The sequence below is a fragment of the Podarcis gaigeae genome (genome assembly GCF_964106915.1).
Source record: "Podarcis gaigeae genome assembly, chromosome: 13".
In the NCBI taxonomy this organism is placed as follows: Eukaryota; Metazoa; Chordata; class Lepidosauria; order Squamata; family Lacertidae; genus Podarcis; species Podarcis gaigeae.
The window spans coordinates 26,018,006-26,037,071 of record NC_139689.1 but is presented as its reverse complement, the minus strand read 5'-3'; the positions used below and the strand labels follow the sequence as shown (position 1 = coordinate 26,037,071).

The 19,066-nt window shown below is 41.2% G+C and overlaps 3 protein-coding genes across 4 annotated transcripts in view; 2 read left to right on the top strand and 1 right to left on the bottom strand.

Annotated features, from left to right (window-relative positions):
* Positions 1–1,497: 1,497 nt before the first annotated feature.
* Positions 1,498–19,066, bottom strand: part of LOC310829636 (olfactory receptor 6F1-like) — a 29,101-nt gene continuing 11,532 nt past the window's right edge. Inside the window, exon 2 of one of the 2 annotated variants that reach the window (XM_083708348.1) lies at positions 1,498–2,599. In XM_083708348.1, the coding sequence (XP_083564474.1) occupies positions 1,644–2,582 (939 nt within the window). In that variant the 5' untranslated portion in view covers positions 2,583–2,599 and the 3' untranslated portion in view covers positions 1,498–1,643. Of the gene's footprint in view, positions 2,603–19,066 lie in introns of both variants that reach the window. The other variant, XM_083708349.1, reaches the window with a different exon arrangement.
* Positions 12,306–13,304, top strand: LOC310830822 (olfactory receptor 6F1-like; the record flags this gene model as incomplete). The annotated part of the gene is made up of 1 exon (XM_083710657.1): positions 12,306–13,304. One exon carries the CDS (start codon positions 12,306–12,308, stop codon positions 13,302–13,304), a length of 999 nt encoding a protein of 332 aa, XP_083566783.1.
* Positions 16,149–18,997, top strand: LOC310829606 (olfactory receptor 6A2-like). The gene is made up of 2 exons (XM_083708312.1): positions 16,149–16,298; positions 17,769–18,997. Exon 2 carries the CDS (start codon positions 17,796–17,798, stop codon positions 18,765–18,767), a length of 972 nt encoding a protein of 323 aa, XP_083564438.1. The 5' UTR covers positions 16,149–16,298; positions 17,769–17,795; the 3' UTR covers positions 18,768–18,997.

Genomic DNA, 19,066 nt, shown 5'->3' with positions numbered 1-19,066 from the left:
AGCCAATCCATGGTGGCACCTCCGGATGCTGCACCCCCCTGCAATCCCTACACAGATCTGGCTGACACAAGCCACAAAACCACAGCTCGCCCCTATACACGAAGCCAAGCCAAAGCACAACTAAGTGCAATACAGCCATCTTCTCAGGAAAACTCTTCACAAAGTTCAAGAGGTCAAGACACAAAGACTTTAGCAACTAATCCACACCTAATGACCCACCTAAGTGGTACTCAGGATATCACTCAAGAAATCACTCAAGGTATCTCTCAAGTAATTAAGGAACAAAAGAAGAAAAGGCACACTAGCCTGGGAACTTCCTCTCTGCCCAGAACATTGGAGGCTAGACACCACACCCCCTCTACAGTATTTATAGGAACTCAAACATTGAGATCCCGCTCTGTTCCAGTAACAAGAAGCCGAAAGCACCAGCCTGAAGATGACGAGTGAGACCTCGTCGAAACGTCGCCTAGACACCCCAACTTTTACACGGGAAGACACCCGAGGACACCAAAACCTGCATATATATATATATATATATATATATATCTATATATATATAAAATCTACGAAAGCAAATATATATATATATATATATATGATAGGAAAAAACAACTAGAAATAACTAGAGGCAATTTTGACGATGGATGCAATGGCCAGAACCAATCACTGAGCCATGGCGTCTAAACAGTTTATTGATGCTCTAGGTAAAAGGTAAAAGGGTTTTTTATTAGGGTGAGGCAAGGAAGGCCATCATTAGTATCTGCCATCCCTGGGCATCGCCCTACCCTACTCCCCCAAAAAACCAACCTCTTAGAGTGCAAACTATGCAGGTGCCGCTCTTGACATTCCTTTTGTGAGAAACAACTTTCCCAGTTTTAATGCTTGCACACAATGAATGATGGCATAGCAGTGATGATTAGCAATTTTGGAAATCTATCCAAATAGACAAAATGAAGTCAATGGGTATATCATTCCAGGGAAGAAGCTTCCTAATTCATTATTAAGCCATTTTGTTTGTTTTCTGCTAGTGGAGAAGTTACTGTTGTCCCAAAGAAAGAAATGGTTCATTTTCTTTTGAGTGACAAAAATAGCTTTGTAACACACATAGTGGCCCTCTATGCATTAGCTGCAAACAAACAAACAAACACACACAGGAAACAGGAAAAATGATTTAGATAAAATTGCTATACAATGTTGTGGTGATTCTGAGATTTAATCTGAAATCAAGCTTGATTTGAATTGGTTGGTGTCTCTAGTAACTGCTTTCAATAAACCAATCCTTTGCATAGCTCTGTTTGAAGAGTGTTTATTGGGTTGATAGGCATACAGTTTGAACAACACACAGTTTGACTCTATGCACAAAGTTTCAGTTCTCTCATAGAAAGGTGTTTTATGGAATCATATGTGGGGTGGACACACCTAGGGATATCCAAGTGCACATGTAAAGTGTGTGTGTGTGTGTGAGGGAGAGAGAGAGAAAGAGAGAGAGAGAGAGAGAGAGAGAGCACATGGACAAACAGAAATCTTACTCCAGTCATCTGCAACTCTCTTAACAACTAGACTGTCTGCTGCTAAAATCTAGGCCAACTAATACAGATTTTATTTATTTATTTCCCTTCCCCTTCACATCTGTGCTTTGTTAATCACCTGCACAATACTTTTCTCAACACCTCCCTCACCTCTTTATTTCTTAGTGTATAGATGAAAGGATTCAAAAGAGGCACCACAATAAGATTGAAGATGCTCACTACTTTGGTCCTTTCTAGTGAGGTCTGTTTAGATGGCTTTACAAACAGGAAGATAGTGGAGCCATACCAAATAATCACCACAGCAAGATGGGAGGAACATGTGGAAAAGGCTTTTTGTCTTCCTTTTTTGGAGGGGATGCGTAGGATGGTGAGGATAATGTAAATATAGGAAAGAAGGGTTGTCACACAGGAGCCTACAATGACAAATATAGCTGTGAAAAAAGCTGTTATCTCAAGAAAGTGGGTGTCTGTGCAGGAAAGAACTATCCAGGAATCTAGGTTACAATAGAAATTATTGATAACATTGGGGCCACAGAAAGACAATGTTGTGAGCAGATAGGTTGGTATACACATAGCAAGGAATCCACCAAGCCAACAGCCTCCTGCCAACTTGCTAGAAAGGTGAATGTCCATAATGGTGCTGTAATGAAGGGGAAAACATATGGCCAAATATCGATCATAAGCCATGATGGCTATTAGGAAATGCTCTGTGCACCCAAAAGAAAAAATACAGTACATCTGCAAAATGCAACCTGTAAAAGAGATGCTTCTGCTTCTTCCGAGGAACATAGCCAGGATCTTTGGGGCAGAGGCTGTTGTGTACCATATTTCCAAGAAAGAGAGATTGCAAAGAAAGAAATACATGGGAGTATGGAGACGGCGATTAGTTACTATTAGAAGGATAATACAGCAATTTCCCAAAATGGTCAAGATGTACATATTTAAAAAGATGATGAAGATTGTTAGCTGGAAATGTGAAGACCCAGGGAAGCGAAGCAGAATATATTCCATCACTCTTGATTTATTTTGCTCTTCTTTGTTATTTTCTCCCATCTGTTCTTTTCTTTAACCTGCTGAAACACAATTCTGAATGAATAGGCAAAACATTTCTCCTTACCCTCAATATGAATATTACAGACAATCCCTGCACAAAGTTGGTAGAATTTACATCAATTGAGGTTTGGTTTTGAGTTGTTGTTTTAAAAATCTAGACCACCTAAAATGAATCCCCAGGATTGCTAATACAAAAACTGATATGGATTTTTGAATTATATCTGCATTTTGGGAGACAAGGTTACCCGAACAATATTCAGTACAGGCATAACTCGGGATACAGGTGCTTCGGGTTCCACCATTTCGGGTTGCTCACTGTGCTGAACCCAGAAGTACTGAAATGGGTTACTTCCTGGTTTCGGTGCTTGTGCTAGTGCAGAAGCGCTAAATCGCGCTTTTCGCATGCGCAGAAGCGCCCGAATCATGACCCCCACGTGCGCAGACACGCGCTGTTGTTCACTGATGCTGTGGGTTGCGAACGTGCTTCCCACATGGATCACATTCGGAACCCGAGAGTCCACTGTATTCTACTAGTATTTAAAACTAGGGATCTGTTACTTTAATATGAGAAAGAAACTGAGAGAAACCAAAATGGACAGATTTGACAATTCCTACTTGTGATCCAGGACGCGGGTGGTGCTGTGGTCTAAACCACAGTTTGAATCCCCACAATGGGGTGAGCTCCCGTTGCTCAGTCCCAGCGCCTGCCAACCTAGCAGTTTGAAAGCACGTCAAAGTTCAAGTAGATAAATAGGTACTGCTCTGGTGGGAAGGTAAACGGTGTTTCCGTGTGCTGCTCTGGTTTCGCCAGAAGTGGCTTAGTCATGCTGGCCACATGACCCGGAAAATCTGTCTGCGGACAAATGTCGGCTCCCTCAGCCAGTAAAGTGAGATGAGCACCGCAACCCCAGAGTCATTTGCGACTGGACTTAACTGTCAGGGGTCCTTTACCTTTACCTTTACTTGTGATCCAACCAACTGAACACAGACCACCAAGCTTGCCTGAATGGTGCCAATGTGTCCATGGGACCCGTTTTTGCTAAGTGTCTGGAGTTGCAGAAACTCAAAAGTTTGTTTTCTTGAGTTTTCTCATTTCAGTTTGGAATTCAAAGCACCAGTGTTGCTTAGTGAAAGACCAGGGTTCAAATTCCTACTCAGTCATGAAGCTAACTGGGTGATCTGAGCTTAGTTACTGAAATCAGATGGGAAAGTGGGGTATAAAGGCAATAAATAATATAAAACAATACATAAATATTTAAAATGACCATCCGGTTGGTTCCATTTTGTGTTCTGGGTTCAGTTTGTAGAGGTTGCATATTGTATAGTCTGGTCTCAAAATCAGATTAAACATGGACTTTTAGATGTTTATGAGAGTTTAAAATATATTTTTTTTAACAAATAGTGTTCTCTCTCTCTTTTTATATATAGGAAATCCAACATGTAAGATTTAATATCAAATTTATCTCAAAGCCTACATGTTCTGAAAACAAACAGAGCTTGGAAGCTATTTGATTTTCTTAGGCAATATGCTTCCTTCACCTTTCTGAGAATGAGAGTTTGGTTGCAATCCTGTACAGAGTCAAGACTGCTTTTATCCCACTAATGCCCATACTTGTGCTTGCTTCTTTAGTCAGTAAAAATGCTGATCTAAATTCACTAACACTTCAATCCTATTGACCTTGGGAAATGTAGCTCTCCCTCTCCAAGGAAACAGAGAGAGGAGCATCTTTGAACTGTGAGATCAGATTCCATAAGGCCACCCCAAAAGCTGCCATAAACCTTATCTTACCATTGCCAAAAAGACATGCCAAAGAATATTTGGTCATGCTGGAAGTGGATCAGGGAAAAGCATGGATCCAAAGGAAACAAAGTCTTCCTATCCCCTGAAGCTGTCATATACATGAGAGGGACATTGTTAAGAAAATAGTAATAATAAAAAGGGGATGTAAAATACTGCTTCTCTCTCTCTTCAGCTCTTGCATCTTTAGCTTTCTCTCACTGACCAACACACTGGTAGGATTGCTTTATATGCATTTTAATGTATGATTTTATAGGGTGTTAGGGGGTGGGAGTACCTCTGGTAGGAGACACATTGTGCTCTTTTTGGGTAGCTTATCCACCTTTGACCCCCACTCTGCACTCAGCTCTCATCTGTGGCTCCTAGAAGCTATCAGCATGGGACAGAGGCCATACCCCAGAAACAGCTTCAGCTGGCTGGCTAAACCAGATGAGGGGAGCCAAAGGGTCTCAATCCCTCAGAGAGTTAGGAACTTGCCCTGCATCTTAAGACAGGCTCTAGCAGATTGAATGGATGAGACCAATAGTGGGTCCAGTGGTCAAGAAGGAGGTTTCTTCATGTGCTGTAGAGAGAATTGAGGGGCAGATGGGGCTCATTTACCTGGGAAGGTACCCCTGTAGGATAGGGAAAACTCTGATCCTAAACCTCTGCTGTCTTGTGGGATATCTTCAGGAGAAGAAAAGGCTAAGGAGTGAACCCTACCCAAATCTGGAGCTCATATGACATTAGGATGGGTCCTTGTGTGCCTCCTTCTGGCAACTCCTGCAGCCAAGCTGGTGCCAAACATATTGCTCTGTTTTCCTTTGGACCCCATTAGCAAGGCCAAGAGTGGGGTCTTGTTGTCTGGGCAGCCCAGGACCTCTGTACATACTGCCCAGGCTTTTACCCCAGGGAGGTCACTAATGCAGCACTAATATCACTCCCAGAGGTGCACTCCGTTATCTTTCAAGATGACAAATGCCAACATTTTAATGTAAACAGATCAGCTGCTTCTCAGCTGGTCTTCATGCCCAGAGGCCAATTGTGACCCTCCCGACCTCTCTCTCTGCCCTTCCCCAGACGAGACTCCTCATTAGCCCTGCTCTGTTCCTTCCTTGAGTGCTTTTGCCTATCTGGAATGCGTCCTTCAGCTATCTTAATGGATGGAGGGTGAAGATACACAAGGAGTGGATTATTTGCAGAAGCCTCAGGCTTTTGCATTGCTAGTATGTATTACAACAGTAAGAGTCACAACTGTTGTTTCTTTCCCCTTTGTCTCTAGTTTCACCCCCTTCTGGCATGTAGCTCTCTCATGTTGCAAACAAAGAACTGCAGCCCTTGGGCTGAGAAAGTTTCCCCTGCTCTGATTTTTTTATTATTATTACTGGCAGGGAAAGCTACAGGCCAGCTGTTCAAAGTAGTATTTTTTTCCATTTGATGAATTGCTGATCACAAATGCATTTAATATTTAAAAACTGTCAGAAAAAGTAAGTAAAGAAAGCCACTTCACAGATATTTATTGCATCATCCTTTCATATCCATACACAGACAATATCGCTTTGAATTTTCATAGCAACCCACTCACCCATCCTATAATTCACACATACTGTATACATTTTCAGTCTCTCAGTCATCAGCTACTTTATATTTATTACACCCCTCATTGTTTCTACTCACAGAGTCTAAAACCGAACCAGGAAAGCCCTTCTAAGCACCTCACATACAGACAGCTGACCAAGGTATATTTATATCATTGACACGATCAGAGCTTCCCTTTACATTTTATCTCCAAGGAATTCATACAAAATGTTCTCAAGCAATTATGGAATAGATAATTCCCCCCCCCCCCCCAAGGATATTTCATATTTTTTTTGTAATCAATTCTCTCCATGGTTTTGGATTGCAATGCTAACTCAAATTTCAATACGAAATTTCAATTTCTAATAGAGAACAATGAAAATGCCTGGAGCTAAATTAAACGCCACTATGGGTATAAATAACAAGTACTCAAACTGGCTTTTCTAAAATTGCTGTTGTTGCTGCTGCTGCTGTGCTGTTGTTTTATCATTATTCCATTTATATCTCACCTTTCCTTCAAGAAGTTCAAGATTTTGTACATACTTCCTATTTCCCTTCCTATTTTATCCTAATAGCAATCCAGTGGCATAGGTTAGCTGGAGAGAGCATGGCTGGCTCAGGGTCACACTGTGTGCCTCATGGCTGAGTAATGCAACACTTGAATCATGACATCACACTTGCATCCTCAGATGGATGTAAACTGCATGCAGCCCATTGGTTCAGCATTTTTGAACCTGTACTTTCATTTTCCAATGGCCATTTTTCTATTTTACATTTTAATCTATCACCCTTCCACAGGATGGCTAACAACACACAATCCGTAGAATAATCTAAAAACCGAACTTATTTCTTTTTTTTTTAATTCCCAAATAATAGTAAAAATATAAAAAGACCACCCATGAAACAAACTCCACACCCAAAAGAATGTCCCATTTTCACTGCCACTGGTGGTACATCTATCACCACATAGTTTTTTGTAGGTGGACTGGGGGAGCTACTGGTGGCATAAGTATGTGTATAATGCCACATCCAAGAGCCTTTTAAGTCAGTCTTTCAGGAGTTTTAGGATTGACCCCTTAGCTTGTTTCATTTGTTAATTAAAAAAACACCACAGAAATTAGAGTTTTGTTTCCCCAGGCAGGTGCATATTTGTGGCTCATGGGTGTTGTGGAAATAATACAAAATGAACACCAGTTTTGGGAGAAATGAAGCCATAACTTTGATGATTAAACAGTAGGTGGAGGTAGTATGGCAGCAGGGTGAGGATCAAGTCTTTATTCCACTCAGCTTCTACTGATGGAATGGCATTCCTTTCAAGGTTGGGAATCACAGCCCCTCACCTTAGGAGTCACCCAGTACTGAACTCATGTATCAGTGTTGAGCTCAGTACTGAACCAAGCATCCGGGATCCCACTAGGGAACCCAGAGAGATATTCCAGGAAGGCAGTATCAGGGACGAGCCAGTGGTTTCAAGTTCCCTGGAGGGAGGGGGGAACCTGGGAGTGGAAGAAGTGGTTGATGTGCCCGAGGGGGAGGGAGATATTGAGGAGAGATCTGTTAGAGTAAGCTTAGAGCAAGAAGCAGGAAGGGCGTAGGGAAAAATATGGGTTCAGAGCTGATTTGGGATCTAACAGACCCTAGGTCACACTCTCCTGTGCCCACTTTGGTGGTTTCCCACTGTCTAACACTCCTTCTAGGGATATAGTGTGTCCTCCCTAAAAGAGGGCACGTGTTGCGGTGAGACCTGGAGACCGACCTCTTGCTTGTGGGTGGGACTATTGGATAGCCACAACACCCGAATTGGTAGGTCACTCATTGCTGGGTGTAATCTGACCAATGGGGTGCAGCCTAAACAATTCAAGGGACCTATTTAATCCCTTGCACATGACCCAGAGATTCTCTTTCTCCTCTTGCAAACGGAACAGAGAGCAACCTGTCCTGTGTGTAGCTGAGAGACTTTCCTTTGACGATTGTCAGTTGGTGATATTGATTCCTTTTATCCTCTTTCCCGGTTCCTTTCTAATTTAATTTATTTTCTCCTCAGCTTAATTTAACCCCCCACCAACCCTTCACCTACAAAAGGGTCTTTTCCCGGCGTGGGGCTTTGCACCCAGTAAAAGGGAGCTTGCCGCTGTTCCATCCCCACCCCCCAATTAGGCTTCTGCAGCCCCTTTGAAAATGGGGATGAATTCAGCTGAGGCTGACATTGGGCTTACCCGATACAATGTGGCTTTTATTCGCGGAACTGCGCCTGCTTGGTGGTGCGCTTGTAGGCGCCCACCCTTCTTCAAAATCTGAAGGGGGGGGACTTGGAAGAGTTGAGAGCAGCTCTTCCTGGACTCAAAAATTTTGGTCACTGATGGCAGTGACGTGTGTGGCTCGGTAGCCAGTTGCCCAGCTGCCACCGAGAGGGCCAGGAAGTGTGTCCAGAGCACAGCGGCCATGAAGGTTCTGGCCTTGGGTGGGACGGTGATCTGTCACCCGGGCATTACCTTCAGTGATCCATCCCTTTACAGGCTTGATGGGGTTCATCTGTCTGTGATTGGGAATGATTTGTGGCTGACTGCTGCGTTATTGGGGTTATGGGATTGGTTACAGGTGTGAGTGGTTGGCTGTGGGTGCGGGTGCTTGTGTGGTGGATAGGCACTGGTTCAGGTGATAGGCATGGGAGAACGGTCTCGCCATCCTTATGTGAAGGGTATTCCACTAAAGGAATCCAGGGACTAAACTTGGTTTGGTCAACCCCCAAGAGGGGGTTGTGCCTGTGCCTGAGTCCAGGGGAGCATCGGGGGGTGGGGGTGGACAGAGTCTGTTCCTGGGCTTTCCACCTACCTCAGGTGTTCACCCTTGGCTGACCTATGATAGAGCTCTGGGTCAGCGCTACCTGGAACGGTGTAGGGACCTAGTCAAACCAGAGCCTATGCAACCACTCACTTTTCAGTAATCAATAAAGTTGTGGCCTAAATTCTGCCAAAAACCAAAACTAAAAGTTGAGTCAAATGTGTTTTTATTTGGGGGGGGGGGTCCTCTGGGTCTGAACACGCAACACTTCTTCCACCAGCTAATTGTTTGAGTGAGTAACAGGTCTGGCCAGAGACCTCAAAAAAGCTTCCAGTGTTGTTTAGGGATGTAGATTGCTCTGCCTCTCCTCATCAACTATGCATAAGATTGCATGGCAAGCCTGTTTCCTATTAATTAAACATTAAAATTATCTCAAAAATGATAGCAAAACCTCTGTGGCAGAACAAATGAATCACTTATGCAATTTGCACACACACTGGAGGTGGAAATGGTTGCCGTAATCCAACATGTCTTCTGCACTTTTTATCTATCTGGCTTTTGGGAAGAACCAAGTGGAAACAAAGCAGGTGGTAGGGATGGTAAGGTAAAGGTAAAGGTACCCCTGCCCGTACGGGCCAGTCTTGACAGACTCTGGGGTTGTGCGCCCATCTCACTGAAGAGGCCAGGGGCCAGCGCTGTCCGGAGACACTTCCGGGTCACGTGGCCAGCATGACAAAGCTGCATCTGGCGAGCCAGAGCCGCACACGGAAACGCCGTTTACCTTCCCGCTGGTAAGCGGTCCCTATTTATCTACTTGCACCTGGGGGTGCTTTCGAACTGCTAGGTTGGCAGGCGCTGGGACCGAGCAGCGGGAGCGCACCCCGCCGCAGGGATTCGAACCGCCGACCTTTCGATCGGCAAGTCCTAGGCGCTGAGGCTTTAACCCACAGCGCCACCTGCGTCCCGCGGTAGGGATGGTAGAATCTGTCAATTTTGTTATCTCTCAGTTTCTCATTGTTTCCAATCTTCTCCACGTTTCATCATCAGCTTGTCATGATGATTATGATGCTTTTATAAAGTCACCCAGTGAGCCATTTCTGCTCTAACTGCAACTGAGAGATTTAAAGGGCAGAAAGATAAAAGTTTATGACCCATTCAGGAGATATTGTGCTCTGTCTTCTCCTTAGATATTTCTTATCTACAAAAATAGATCTTGATCACCCAAGAAGAACAATAGATAAAGCAGCAGGGATGAGTAGGTTGGTTCCTATGGCTTGGTGGGCCACATGAGGACATGAGCTTTGAGTAAGCCACCCCTACCTTAAACTGACCTTCCCCTCCCCCAAAAAAGCTCTAAAATTATTTGCTTATCTATAATTTCTTTTTTCCTTCAGTTACATCCTGAATAATGATTGACTGCAGTGATGTTCCAGATGCACACAACATAGAACCACACTTGCATATACTGTGTTTTTGTTGTTGCTTTTAAAAGAGAGATATTGAAACAGAGTCTTGTCACTATTTGTTAGCTGCTCATGGATTTTTTTTTTCCAGCTGCAGATGCTATATATAAATAAAGTTTGTGACTGAGTTTCCTCCTATACCCTAGGGAGAAAAACCCATTCTCCCTGATCCAATACACCTGGCACATTAAAATAAGTAAATAAATACACAGACATTACTCCTGCGACTTAATAATAAAGCAAGCAACACCCATTGCATTTACTCAAAGTGTATAAATTTATTGACTATAGTCAAGAGAGAATTCCCAACAAAAATGCATAAAGGTTGAAACACATGGGATCAGAAACTAAAAAATGTGTTGCAATGGATTAGGCAAGCACCATAAATTTTCAAGTGAGAATCCTTATTATTTTAATGCAAGAGAAAACACAGATAACAATAACAACTTTTTTATCTCCAAGGAATGCAGTTTTTTTCTTTAATTGTGACACGGGGTCTTGAGGTCTTCATCAGCTTAATCAGAACAATAGAAAGGTAAGAATTGTCTTTATTATAAATCACTTAGGGCACAATCCAGCACAAATTAATAGAACTAAACTCTACTATTTCAATGACAGAAGTTTAGAGTGTTCAGAAGAAGGGAAATAAGTTGTAGTTGTAATTGTAATGGTTAATGTGTGTAGATGTGATAGTAGGGATTTCCCCAAGAATTTTATTCTTTCAAATTTCTTCATGGACTTTCCAATTAACTACTCTTGTTAAATGGAAATCAAACACAAAAATACACTCGCATGTATGGGCTCTAAACAATTGGGACAACTGTATATACTTTTGCTATAATATGTGACCCCTATTCCATGGGATCACACAAGATCACAGCAGAGAGAAATGTCCTCCCTCCCCCACTGTTCCACAAGACCTGGCATTGTCACCTTCCCTTTTGGGTGCATAGTGGTCTGGACTGGGAAAATAATGGACTTCTCTTGCCCAATGTTGGACAGCAAAATAACACAAGCTTAAAGCCATTGATAAAATCCCATTAAAGCCATCATTGTCAGCATCCTAACACCAGGAAAATCTTTATGAAAAACATTAAAAAGTGAAACTTTTCTACAGCATCTCCTTGCTTAATAGGTTTAAAGTTTGAATATAACCCTCATGACTACAGTGTACCATCGTAAGAATATGAAGCAAAGAAAAATCTCTGATAAATTTAATGAAAATAGAATTTTATTAATAAGTTGCTGGAATAGTAAATTTCAGGGGAACATATATTATTTTCATTAGTGTAAATCATGTTCCTATGATAATTTATTTTTGTGTTGTTTGGTTTTCTAATATATTTATTTTTTGCTAATGATATTAATATGCCAAAGATCCAGAGAAAAAGAGGCTAATTTTGCAAACAGAAATCAAAGCATCTCTCTGCCCTTCTGGCTGAAAATGCAGCATGTATTCTAGACACCCACTAATTCTAGGCTGAAGACCTGTAACAAAAGTGTATAGAAAATATAGGTGTAAAAATGGACAGATTAATATAAACTGATTTATGAATAGAAATCATTACAGTAAGACAAATTGATATTATATGAGAAGTAGTGATATTTCGGCAGCTAGGTGGCTTTCAGCTGTAATGCTTAAGAGATAGAAATTAAGGATTTGAATTAAGTAAAAGATTTAATGGTGAGGACTTGCTGAACAAATAATTGTGAACTGGAATATAAGAAAGGGTGGTATGAGGAGGTCTAGAAAGTAAGGTAAAAGAAAATATGTAAATGGAATTTATACATGTTTTTTCTTTTCTTTCTTGTTGTTAAAATGTTTTTAACTTTTTGTATTCTTATATTTTTGTATTTTTGCTTTTTTCCTTTTTCTGTTATTACGTATTAACTTTGAAAATTTAATAAACATTTATATATATATATATATATAAAGAGAAGTAGTGATATTTCATTTGAAAAAGAAAGCATTTTGAACAAAAGTGCTAAATTAATAAAATCCTCTTACAATGAACTATTGGCTTATATTTTTATTTGTTAATAGTTATTCTATGGAGAGCATTATTAATATTTCTTCAAATAAGTGAGAGTATAAGAGCCACCATTTCCAATCACTAAGTTTTCATGAATGTTGTTTTGGCAGAAAAACACCTGATTCTGATGAGAGAAGGAAATGACTCCACTGTGAAGGAATTCATCCTTCTGGGTTTCTCTGGATCTCATGAACTACAAATCTTCCTTTTCATCCTCTTTTTCTTTATGTACATCCTGACAATCACTGGAAATGTGGCCATCATAGCTTTAGTGCGAGCCAGACGACAACTCCACACACCCATGTACTTCTTCCTCTGCAATCTTTCCTTCCTGGAGATATGGTACACATCAGCCTGTATTCCCAAGACTTTAGCAATCCTTGTGTCCAAGAGCCACCAAACCATCACCTTCACAGGGTGCATCACACAGATGTACATTGTTTTCTCCTTGGGATGTACAGAATACTTCCTGCTTGCTGTCATGGCTTATGACCGCTATTTGGCCATATGCCACCCATTGCACTACCACACCATCATGTCCAAAATGTTGTCTGTCCAAATGGCACTGGGATCTTGGATATGTGGCTTTGCAGCGATTTTGGTACCAGCCTTCCTTATTACCCAGTTGTCTTTCTGTGACTCCAATGTTATCAACCACTTCTTTTGTGACATTGTGCCTTGGATAGTCCTTTCCTGTACTGACACATACACATTAGAAATAGCATGGTTCATACTTGCTGGTATTGTCATCATGGGCTCATGTGTGATAACTTTAATATCCTACGTTTATATCATCACCACAATATTAAAGATTGCATCTGCTGAAGGCCGTCAACGAGCCTTTTCCACCTGTTCCTCCCATCTCACAGTGGTGATAATATGGTATGGTTCCACCATTTTCCTACATATCACACCTGCCAAGCATCAGTCACTGGAATTGACCAAAACGGTCACTCTCCTGAATACTATTGTAACCCCTTTGTTAAATCCTTTCATTTACACACTCAGAAATACTGAGGTGCAAGAAGCTTTCAGGGCCACATTCAGATTCACAACTATGTTACAAATTAGCAGAAAAGACAGAGGCTGATGTTCTGTATATGTGTCATTTGCATGGTGCATGGGACATTTCCTGGCAGTGCACAGAATCATCTGTGCATTTGATGTGGGACTTCTGCTCTCTGTCACCACCATTCTTTATCATCCTCATTCATTTACTAAAGATGGAAGTATTAAACAGAAACTTAAATCTCTCAAATTCACATCATCAAGTGAATTTCATTTCAAAGGGACTACAGTAGGCATAGGCAAACTCCAGCCCTCCAGATGTTTTGCGACTACAATTCCCATCATGCCTGACCACTGGTCCTGTTAGATAGAGATGATGGGAATTGTAGTTCCAAAACATCTGGAGGGTCGGAGTTTGCCTATGCCTGAACTAAAGCATCCCTTTGACCCAATTCCAAATATCCAAGGAAAATAATTATATATCTAACATAGTCTCATAGTTTCAGAAATTGTTCTCAATACAGGGTTGTTCTTTCCCCCTAAATAATGCTACATTCTCTGATTTCAACAGGTGTAGGAGAGCCCCAAGAATGTGCATTATGGCCCCAGGTGCAGTGAGCCCAAAATTGTTGGGGTTGGAGCATAGGAAGAAGTAATAAAGCCTACCACACTTCTGAGTGCAAGCACACCCGGTTCAAATAAAATGGAGGCTGATCTAAGGCAGGGCCAGATTTCACCCAGGTCCACCTCAAAAGTCCAGCCCCTTAGCTCACCCATGATTGGTCAATTCATGGGCAAGTCCCGACAACCCCTGCAAATGATGGAGGAGATTACACTGTCCATTGGTCGTGTGGGAACAGGAAGTTTCCCTCCCGACTCCCCCATGACTGCACCAGTCCACAACTCTCATTGCAACTGGAACGGTAAATTGACTTTTCAGAAGAAGGCAAACATCTCAGACTCATACCATGTCCCTCTGTGGATCAATGAGGAGAAATTGAAAGAAACTAAAACAAAGCAGTAAACTTATCATTGCTTCCCCTTAATTGTGTTTAACATGAAGGTCAACAGAATATGAATAAACATTTAAATGGTTTAATATGCATTATTTATGGATGCTTCAAGCTTCATGTACATTTTTACTGAACTACTGTTGCTGCTACTATTTCCTTATCTCTCCATTGGTAATAGCACATACCCTCCAAATGCCCCAAAATTGCTGGGACTGCCACAGAAACAATTAAGCTATCACTGCCACAAGAAGTCCCAATTTTAGCTGCTCTTAAAGGGGCTTGCAGTTTTAGTGTAGCTGCAATTTTGTCCATGGCCCCTTTAATAGTAGCTTGGCTTCTCATCTTCGGCGCCGTCCATAAATATGTTATGCAGAGAGGAAGACGGGGGGGAGGGGTAAAACAAACCTTGATGGTGGAGGGCATTTTTGAGTTATGGTGTTTTCAGAGCCTGCAGGACCCAGTAGGAGAGGAGAGGGGAGGGGAGGGGAGGGGAGAGAGCACTTTCAAAATGTGAGTCTACCCTACTAGGAGGCTGGAAGTATCTTGACTCTCTCCCCTTTCCTCTTGTGCCTTCAGACCAGGGGTTGCCAACTTTTTTTGAGCCAGTGGGCACATTGGAATTTTGAGGAGGTGCTATGGGAACTAGTCACAAAAGGACTATTGTGTGGTCATGGCACAACACAAAATGGCTGCCATGATTTCATGGCATAACATGAAATTGATGCCACAATTAAAAGAGCAGAAAAAGAGACAGGTATAGGCATGCATCCATTACCTTCCTCCATAAATTGTGGGGAAGGGGTGCATCTATATAAGTCACCACTGCAGTCGTTCATGAAGAAAAGTTTTTTGAAGCTTCCCTTTCTTCAGAATGGGGTGGAGGGTGCATATCCATTCCTCATATCAAATGAAGCATGGGACTGCCTGAGAGGGTATGTTTAATAAAGGAGAAGTTGAACCAGTGCCAACAAGATCTGAACAGGAAGAGCTAATAATCTCTGATACACTATGGTTTGTTTTTTTTGAAAGGATATATATTTAGAACACTTGCAGGTGCCATACTGGGGGGCACCCTGGTGTTTGTGGGTGCCATGTTGATGCATTCTTCAGAACATACCCTCATACTGCTGTGGTGATTCTACAATGGTGGCTTAGTTGATAAACACCTTGCTACAAACTGAAACATACTACATTGGGAACAGGACCCAGTGGGGAGACCTAGATTCAAGCCATCACTCAGTCAGCCTCTGGGTGTCTTTGAACCAGTTACCAAATGTGGTTCTTTACTGCACATATATAAGCACCTTATATAAACCATTGTGCAAGCAGTTTCCAATAACATAATGCATTTTTGCATGTTGTCTCAACTAATCTATGCATTTTTCAGCACATTTCTCCCTATGATATACTTTTTGAGAATTTTGTTGTTGTTGGAGACCTAGGGTACTGTAGCCAAGCCAAGGTCAGTTGGCAAATGAAGCAAAGAAAGCTAAATCCCACTGATTTCAATAAAGTGCCGCCTTTCAAAATATTGTTAAATGTGTTTTATCAGTTCATAGAGAGGCAAATGTATGGTAACTGGAGGAGAAGGAAGGTGGAGGAGAGAGAAAGACACCTTGTTGCTATAATTAAACACATTCTAAGTGGATATCCCAGCATTCCATAAACTTATTAACGTAATAGGACAGAGGTGGGATTTGTGACTAAGCAAAGCCATAAGAAGGAAATCTCTTAGGCTATGAGAAATTAAAGCTCCAGGGTTCTACTCATTTAGGATTTCTTGTTTGACTCCTTTGAAAAATTACATCCCTCACATCTGAGCTTCTCATCATCTTGAAAGAGGACAGATATAGAAGTGCTTCAATAAGAACTTTAGAACCATCCAAGTATGGATTTCCTCCTTTTTTTACAGTTGCTGTTAGAAAGCATGGAGAATGGGCCATTGAAAGGTCTACCTTCTCCAGAATTATTGCAATCCAATAACTAGTTAAAAAGAAGATGTGCAATGTAATCCTGTCTGTTCAAAAGTAGGCATTGCTGAATCCAATGGGTCTTACTCTCAGGTAAGTGTGTACAAGATTTAAGTCTCAGGGTTCTAGATACATTGAAGCAGGACATGTTCCAGCCAAATTTAGTAAGGTGCATTAACTCAATTTGAAGGCAGTTCACATTCACACTATACATTTAAAGCACTCTCCTTTCACTTTAAGGGTGATGGCTTCCCCCAAAGAATCATTGGAGCTGTAGTTTGTTAAAGGTGGTGTGAGTTGCTGCGGGACCCCTCCCAGAGCTACAGTTCCCAGCACCCTTAACAAATTACAATTCCTAAGATATTCTAGGAAAAGTCATACCTGGCAATGTTTTGCAAATGTTATACAGTAAATGTATTGTGTGGATGTGACCATAAATTTGGCTGAAACAGACCAATGATTTTTTTTAAAAAAAAATATTCAGAGTTGTGTTATAAGGATATGAAGAGATATTACAGAAACCGACAACCTGATTATGCCTGTGTTATTGTTTCCAAATCCAGTTTCATTAGAACTTGATAGCTTTAGCTTCTTTTTATTCCTCCTCCACTAGCTGTCTGCATTTGAATAGGTCAGTGACAGCAGTGAGGTCATCATTTTTAGTTCATGTAGGTATCACATACTTTTAAGTGCAACCCTATATTACATAGAGGTCAAATGGGAAATTCCTATTTGTCATAGTATTTGACTGTATTCCAAATTAGCAATGGAGTATTTTGGTAACATTTATTACCTTTTTAGAGAGTTATGCTTTAGCTCTCAATCTTGAAAACCATAGAGAATAGCTTGAACTGGTTTTATTATTAATTGAAGATATATAAATTGAAAGTCAGATATCACTCTCTGGATGCTAGACTCACAATCACATTTCAACTAGAATAAAACCTGAAGTGTATTTTGACAGTCCTGTACTATGTATGGCATCCAACGCTGTCTTCCCAGCTCCACAACAGAAATTAGTGTTTGCAATGCGAATTCAGGTTTCTCTTCCCCTTCCTTCAGCTTCTCATGCACATTCCAAAATCCGGTCCTGAAGGTCCACCAACCTTCCAGAGCAGATTTTTGGCTGTATGGGGGCTGCAGTGAGGAGGAAAGAAATTTTAATCTCAGACCAGGAAATGGACCTTCAGCACACAATCAAAATTACAGGCCACTAGTAAATGCAAGTAAGATGTTCAAAATGAGCAACAGATGCTCTCCTGAATTGAAGAACAATAGCAAAGGCTGAATAAATCTCTGCACACATTTTTAAAAGTCATTGAAATTGTTAATAATCACATGAGTAAGAATCTTGTGACTATTTTATTAGCTGCTTATCCACTTCTCATCTGATTTGCCCCGTTACTGATTTCAGAATTTCCAGATTGTTTTTTCAGACTATGCCATAATTACTAGTATAAGTGGATTTATTGATATGACTGATGTCACTTTGCATGAATCAATTTCACTGCTGCCCCCCCCCCCCCAAGAATTGTGCTTAGCATGCTCTGTTTTTATTAACAGCGGAAGCAGCAATTAACTTACAGAAGAATGTGGAACCAAACCTCACATGTAGAATTCATAATTATGGGTTTCCCTGAACTTCCACAGCATCAGTTATATTTATTTGCATTTTTCAGCACCATCTACCTTCTAACTCTTCTGGAAAATGTCCTCCTCATTGTGACCATTTCATTGAACAACCACCTTCATACTCCCATGTACTTCTTCCTAGGAAATCTCTCTCTTTTGGAAATATTCTATGTCTCAGTAACAATGCCCAAATTGTTATCAAATCTGTTGTTGGGTGAGAAGACAATCACTTTGGAGGGCTGCATCACTCAGCTGTATTTTTTCTTGTCTTTGGCTTCTTCTGAATGCTTTCTCTTGGCAACTATGGCCTATGACAGGTATTTGGCCATTTGCTACCCATTACATTATGCAACACTCATGAATCACAGAGCATTCACTGTCTTGAGTCTGGTTTCCTGGCTAGGTGGCTTCCTGGCTTCCTTTCCATCAGTGTTTATGATCTCCAACTTGCAGTTTTGCAGGAAAAATACAATCAGACACTTTTTCTGTGACCTCTCACCTTTGTTGAGGTTGTCATGCACCGACACTTCATCCATTGAGATGTTGGATTTTGTGGCAGCTTTAGCAGTCCTCATGACTTCACTGGCAGTCACCGGAACATCTTACGTATGCATCTTTTGCACAGTTGCAAAAATCCCCTCCGTCAAAGGGAAGCGGAAAGCTTTTTCCACCTGTGTCTCACACCTGGCAGTTGTTTCTATGTTCTATGCCACCACCATATTCATGTATGCACGACCCAAGGCCATTGGAACCTTTGATCTCAACAAGCTGGTGTCCATCCTCTACACAGTGGTGGCTCCGTTTCTCAATCCAATCATCTACAGCCTTAGAAACAGGGAAGTGAGGAAGACCTTAAGGAGAGCTTTACATAATTCAGCCATGTTATCAAAATGTTTTCAAACAGAGAAGCTAAAGCCATCACAAAACTGAAAATTACCAAATTCAGATACCTTCTCCATTCATCATCAAGCATCATGTGATAACTTGTACAATGATAAAATACATTGGAAACTACCAAAACATTAAGAGGTTCTGATATGTGTCCTCTATGATTCCAAGGTGGGTTTCAGAAAGTTACATTTCATCTAAGTTTTAATTTATATATTTTTAAACTGTTGCTATATCTGTATTGTTCCTGTTATGCATAATTGCAAATTCAAATGTATCCCTATGGTGTTTTATGACTTCCTTGATATTGTATGTGGGCTGGAACTGGTCTGTGACCAAAA